This window comes from Sminthopsis crassicaudata, chromosome 2 (assembly GCF_048593235.1).
Source record: "Sminthopsis crassicaudata isolate SCR6 chromosome 2, ASM4859323v1, whole genome shotgun sequence".
Taxonomy (NCBI): domain Eukaryota; kingdom Metazoa; phylum Chordata; class Mammalia; order Dasyuromorphia; family Dasyuridae; genus Sminthopsis; species Sminthopsis crassicaudata.
The window spans coordinates 493,283,393-493,290,064 of record NC_133618.1 but is presented as its reverse complement, the minus strand read 5'-3'; the positions used below and the strand labels follow the sequence as shown (position 1 = coordinate 493,290,064).

The window sequence follows — 6,672 nt, the reverse complement described above, 5'->3', positions numbered from 1 at the left end:
TAAGAAACCTAGGAAGTTTAGTTCTTAATTGGACACTAACTGACCAAGTGGGCAGAGGCAAGTCACGTCTTGCTGGCCCTATATTTCCCTCTATGTCAAATGGCTGGGTCTACCATATTATCTCTCAAATGCCTCCTGGTTACAAGATTCTTAGACTCTAACTGACAGCACATCTACCTCTGAACTGGAGTTTCCCAGTCACCTCTCTCCTCAGTCAAAATTTTGTATTTCTTAACCCACCCTCCCACAAAGACACAACTGGACCGTAGACAAAAGAGAATTCAGTGAGTTTATTGTCATATTAAATGCTTAATAAATGCATTTTGTAGAAAAAAATAGAAAAATATGTCTAAAGTGTATGAAAAATCATGTGTACAGGTTCCTCTATTTACAGTGGCAGGTAGACAGGGGCATCACTGGCAGCAGCTGCAGCTCTCAGTCTGGGGCGCTTTGCAGATACAACCTTGGGCACACTTGGCACATCCTGCAGGACAGCAGGAGCAGCAGCCTGGGAAGGAAAGCTAGGAGATGAGTGTGAGAGGAACCTGGTAGGGCCCAGTTCTAGGGAAGCCAAGAAAAATGGAAGGATGCCCTATTGTTAAGCCTCCTAAGGGGAAACTAAAAGGATTTTTACATCTGCAGGAAAAGAGCAGCACCCTAAATCCCACCTGCCCACCTTTAGAATATCCCAGTATCTTTCCGTCCCGACAGGCCGGGACAGGCTAATTTGGGCCACAGAGGGTTTCCGTATCCACCCTGCCCCAGCGCCCTACGCAGATATTCTTTCTCGCTCACTTTTTTTGCAGGAGGTGCATCCACAGGATTCACATTTGCAGGAGCTTGCACAAGTGCAAGAGCCACCTAAAGGAGAGAAAGGGGAGGGAAGGGGAGCGGAGGCAGGGCTCCGTTTAGCGGGGGCAGACACCGGCCGAGGACTCTCCCTAGCCTCTCGTTTGCCGTTCCCCAGCCCGGGGTTACCCAGAAGAGGGACCAGAACTGGGATCTTTCCAGGTGGCCACCACGAAGCCCTTCTTTTCCCGGCCCCTTAGAGAAATCTTCTCCCGCCGGCGAGGACACGGCCACACGCCCGGCCCCTAACACCTGCCGCGGGGGGGAGCCCCTCCTCGGAGCCCAGTCTACACAGGCCCTCCGAGGGAGACGTGAACTCCGTCCCAAGCTCGCCCGAGCCCCGCCTCCCTGCGGCTCGTTTCTGGAAGGCCTCCGGAGCTGTCCCTGGTTCAAAGCGGGGCCCTTCTCAGGTCTAAAGCCCTTCTGTGTTTCGGCCGCTAACCAGAGCGTCCCCGCCTGGGTCAGGGCCCGAGGCCTTACCGCTCCCGCAGTCACAGCTGGGGTCCATGGCGCGCAGGGAGATGGCGGGCGCGGGCGGCTCGGGAGCAGGGTGGAAGGCAGAAGGGCGCTGTGGGGGAGGAGCCGCATGGCCCCTTTTAAAGCCGAAGGGCCCCGGGAGCGAGCGCAAAGGCCCCGCCCCTCCCGCTTCCCCTCCCTCCGCCCCGGCCAGCTCCCTGCACTCAGCCCCGGGCCGGGCGGACTCGCTGACCGCGCGTGGTGCACCTTTGCGGACGGGCTTCCCAGAACCCCAGGGCTTTGTGCAGAGCTGCTGCCTCCCGCCCAGGAGCGCCCGTGCGCAGAGGGCAGAGCACGTGCTGCCCGACCCCGTGTCCTGCCAAGGTCCTCCCAAAGGGGGTCCTGCTGTATCCGCCTGCTGGGGGGGAGGGGTGCAGACCATTCCGACCCAAGACGCCTTTTGTTTCCTCTGCATCAAAATCATGGGTTTCCTGTTCAGGGCCCGGTGGAAGCCAAGCCCAGGCTCCTCCCTCTGATGGTTGCCCCCGGGCCCCGGGGAGGGGGCGCCCTCCATGCCCATCCATCTCCTGGTCTGAGGAGGGGCTGCTGCCCGGCTATCCGCGCGGGAGGACAGGGCTTGGGTAACAGATCACTGGGGTGAGGGGCTGAGAGTGAAAGGCTTCGCTGCTAGCTGAGTCACCTCCCGCAGATTTCTGGGACCTCAGTTTCTCTCTGATTTTACCAGCTCCCAGGGGAGCGGTTCCCCTTTCATGCGTAGCTCCCAAATCTATGTATTCACTGCTACTCGGGTCAGATATCACCCACGGCGCCGGTTCCCACTAGGTCCCTCAGGAGTCTCAGACTCCACGTGTTCTAACAGAACTCGCTCCGTGCATGCCTTTGTCCCAGCGGTGTCACAACTGGGCCTAAGATCTTAAGGGAGGGGAAGGGGCCTGTATGTGGCAGGCCTCTTTGTGGTGGCCAGAAACTGGAGAACGGCTGGCTGAGTAAATGGTGGTATAGGAAGGTTATGGAATATTACTGCTCTGTAAGAAATGACCAGCAGGAGGAATACAGAGAGGCCTGGAGAGACCAACATGAAGTGCTGCTGAGAGAGCAGGACCAGAGAGCGTTGCATAGCGACCAGGTTATGTGATGATCAGCTCTGATGCACGTGGCTTTGTTCAGACTACCCTCCCAGCCTGGAATGCGCGTCCTCCTCACCCTCACCTTTTAGAGACCCAGCTTTTTTAAAAGTTTAGCCCAAGCCCTGTTGTTGTTCAGCCATGTCCGTCTCTTTATGAGTCTATTTGGGGTTTTCTTGGCAAATGTATCGGAGTGGTTTGTCATTTCCTTCTTCAGATCATTTGACAGATGAGGAAACTGAGGCAAACAGGGAAAATGATTTTTCAGGATCACAGAGCAAGTAAGTGTCTGGGGCTGGGTTTGACCTGAGGTTTTACTGACTCCAGGCTCAGCACTCTATCCACTGAGCTACCTACCTGAATCCATATACATCTATGTGCATATATACAAACACACACAGATTTCCATGTGCAGGCGCTTTGTACTGACAATCTATCCAGAACTGAGGAGAAGAAGCAATTTGGACTGGAGGACATGGAAAAGGCATGCAGCCCTTTCAGTGACCCAGGAAGCAACTCATCTTTTGTTACCATCAACTTTCTTATGATAATATTGTATGATCTCAGAGGAATCAAAATCTTAAGAAGTCCACAAGGTGAGGGAAAGATCCCTATGGGTATAAATAAGTTTAAGCAGTTCACCCATGGGGAAGAATAATTTTCTTTATCTCTATCTCACTCCCTGTCTCTATTTTTGTCTCGTACTTTGTCTTTTCTTCTGTCTTTATTTTTCTCCTTAGGTCTCTCTTCTAATTTTTGCCCTCCATGCTTTTTGTCTGTTTCTCTTTCACTGTCTCCATCTTTCCATCTCTCACTCCCCATTCCTCATTTTTTTCTTCTCCATATTTTTTTCTGTCTCTGTGAATCTTGGTTTAGAATCGGTCCTTCTCCCTTAATCTCTGCCTCCTCCATCCCATAGCTCTGAGGTAAGGAGCACGAATGTTCCCACTTGTGTCCAGTGCAAGAACTGAAGGGAGCCAAATGACACAGAAATGGGAAGCCTAAAAGTGTGTCATCAACATGCCATCGTGAAGGAAAAAACCACACATTCCTGGAAGTTACCAGGTGAACAGAATCAACAGCCCGGCTTTCAGCCGTTGAAGGGAAATGAAGCAACAAATACTGGGGAGAAGCCCAGAAATAAAAAAGGGGGTGGAGTGTGTGTGTGTGTGTGTGATTTCTTTGTTGGAGGAAATGCTGAGAGAAGTAAGGGAAAAACACTTTTCTTTTGCCAGTAAATTCACCTCACAATTCAGTCTTTTTACTCCAAGAATAATAGTGCACATCTACAGGCAGTACACCCCACTGAGTGACTCACATTGAGTAATCTATTATAACTCATGGTTCGTTGACATGGAATACTCAGAGAGAGCATAAAGACCTGCCTAAAGGATCTCTGTACCACCTAAGTCAGAAGGGAATGTGTTCAGAAGAATTTTCATTGCGTCCTTCATAAAGGGGATTTGCCTTTCCATGAGCCTTTATCAGTGCCAGAAACATGAGAACAGGAAGGAGAATGAAGAGACAAAAATAGAAGAGAAACAAGCTGAAAGGAAGAAAAAAGAGCCGAATAGTAAAGGAGAGAAAAATGTTGAGAAAGAGTGAAGGGAAAGGGAGAGAGAGAAAAGGAGAGAAGAAAGGAGGGAAAGTGAGAGGAAGAAGAGGGAAAAGAAAAAAAAAGACAAGAAAGAATGGAAGGCATAGGAGGAAAAAGGAGAAATGAAGGGAAAGAAAGGAGGTAAATGGAGGAGAGGAGCAGGGGAAAGGGACAAGAGGGGATAAAGGGAGAGGAGAAAGAAAAGGGAAGGGAGAGAAAAGTTTAGGGATAAGAGATAAATATCTGAGATTCTCTTTTATATCCCATTCCATATTATCAATTCATATTCACCAAGAAAAGGTCTAAGAATTAATATCTTTTCCCTTCTTGCCTTAATGAACAGTGACCAGGTTTCTAGGTGTCAAATACTTCTATCCTTCTTCTGACCAAGCAGTCCATCTTTCCAGGAGCCAATATTACCAGAAACAGATACTGGCACAGTTACATTCATATCCTTCTATCAAGGAAGATAAGTTCAGACCCTCAACATTTGAATTACTTTTTTTTCATATCCCTTTCCTCGTAGTGCTCCCTAAGATGCCCAACCTGATAGAATGACCTTACCTCTGTACACAGGAGTCTTCTCTTGGACTTTTGTGCTTTTTGGACATATATACCATCAGTATTTTCCTATTTGAGATCTTTGAGTATGGACAAAGATGGAGATTGTATCTGACAACTTTAATTCTTGTAACTCTTTGACAATATACATGCAAAAGTATTGAGTAGAATTAAAAAGTATATTTAGCAATAAAATTAAACTGCATATTGATCATATAGGGGAAATTTTAGTTCACAACTATGCAAATTATTGTTTATTAAAGGACCAATCCCTTCCATCTCCAAATGTATGATCCTAAGAAATAATTCCTTTATTTTTGGAATTTAGTTTTTAAAATCCCTACTCTGCAGAGAAGACATAGGGAGATAAACCAGACGAAGGAAAAGACAAATTTAAATGTAAAGAGATTGAATATTGTGACTATAAGAGAAGAATGTGTGGCTTATAGGAAGAGGAGCTCAGGGAAGATGATACAGAACAATAACAACTTTCTAGGGGTTCTGTTGAATTATTCTTGCTAGGGATACACTGGAGCTACTAGCTAAACAAAATGAACGTTAGAATTTTCTGTGATTTCATGGATTAACTCTTGTGCCCTGGACTCTTTGGCAATCTGGTTAACCCTGTGGATCTTTTCTCAGAATCATGCTTTTAAATCATTGAAGGAAATATTATTGCAATTAGAGGTTAGTAAAAAATAGAAGCATTTGCCCTAAACTATTCCTATTCCCAGATTCCCTGAAATCTACCTATAAACCCTATGCTAAGAAATACTACTCTAAACTCTCTGCAAGAGAGAGAGAGACTATTGATCAGAAGTTGGGGCAGGGGACAGAAATCAGTAAGGGTCCTTAGAGCTCTTTTCTAAACTAGAAAAAGGCAAAACTACCATTGCCATCATCTAAAATTGACCTTGCCAAAACAAGAAGTAACAGTAGCAAAACCAAGAGAGAAGAAAAAACTGTCTCTTCGGGATCTAAATAAATTAAAAACAAACAAACAACTCCAGGATACATAGAGATCATTGTTACTCTGGTACAGATATATACAGAAAAGTTCTTTGTTATCTTTTCCTTCTTCCGTCTTTCTGGCCTTTAAAACATTTGTTTCTTTTCTACATGGATAAGTAGATAATTGCACAAAAAATATTTTAGAATACTTAGGTGATTTTTTTTTCCCCAAGAACCATGATAATTTAATGTGGAAGCTCTGGGGCAGAGGATTTGACTAGATCATGTTATGCTAAATTTTGATCTGGGATATATAAACCCATTCCACATAGTTTCCTTGGGCCTAGTTTCATTTAATACTGTTTTAATACTGAGTCAAGTTTCATTCCAAAATTGTCAACTCATGCATTATGCCCTCATACTATCTAGACTGATATAAGGAACTCTGCTGTCAAATCAGGATGGGGGTGCCTTTTTCAAGAAAAAGAAACCAAAGGGTCTGGGGAAAAGTCTTGTACCATATCTCTGGGATTGCTTCTCTTCCTCCTAACCTATCTCATGTCTTCTCTGACCCTGGGAAGCTCACAATGCCATTTACAGCAAAGGTCTCATGCCTCCAGAAGTTCAATCTCTTCCCAAGGCAGTATATATATTTTAAAAATCACAGGCAAAGAGAGGACAATGCTTAACCCAAAGGAATATATTGCTCATGGTGTAATTTTAGACACTAGGATCAGGTAAATCAGGTGGATGTTTGTGGCCTGGAGCCCTTCCAGGCTAAAGAAGCTTTGGAATGTCTAATCAGATTACAGACTCTCTTTGTGCCCCATGCCAAGTAGTAGAAAAACAAAGGGATTCAAAGTCATTGCATCTGAGTGTGAATCCAGCTCTGCCAGCTGTGACCTTGTGTGATCTTAGGCACACCATTTACCTCTTCTGGACCTCAATTTCCTCACATGTAAAATGAAAAGATTTGACTAGACAATTTCTAAAGTATCTTCCAACTCTAAAACCTATGATGCAAGAACTCCAAGAAAATCTTATTTCAATCTTACTACTGGGACCATTTAATTTTTCCACTAAAAAAAAAGAAGGAAATTACAGATTAAAGGA

The 6,672-nt window shown here is 45.7% G+C and overlaps 1 protein-coding gene across 2 annotated transcripts; it reads right to left on the bottom strand.

Moving 5' to 3' along the window:
• Nucleotides 1–275: 275 nt before the first annotated feature.
• On the bottom strand, nt 276–1,894 carry LOC141557596 (uncharacterized). Of its 2 annotated transcripts, none has more exons than XR_012486838.1 (3): nt 1,330–1,894; nt 677–861; nt 276–508 (listed from the first exon to the last, which is right to left on the bottom strand). XR_012486838.1 is itself a non-coding variant. In XM_074293467.1 (3 exons), the coding sequence occupies exons 1-3, from the start codon at nt 1,883–1,885 to the stop codon at nt 414–416; spliced, it is 717 nt and encodes a 238-aa protein (XP_074149568.1). In that variant the 5' UTR covers nt 1,886–1,894; the 3' UTR covers nt 276–413. The 2 variants fall into 2 exon arrangements, 1 of the variants encoding a protein (XP_074149568.1); XM_074293467.1 differs by having other exon boundaries at nt 796–861.
• Between the last annotated feature and the right edge of the window lie 4,778 nt (nt 1,895–6,672).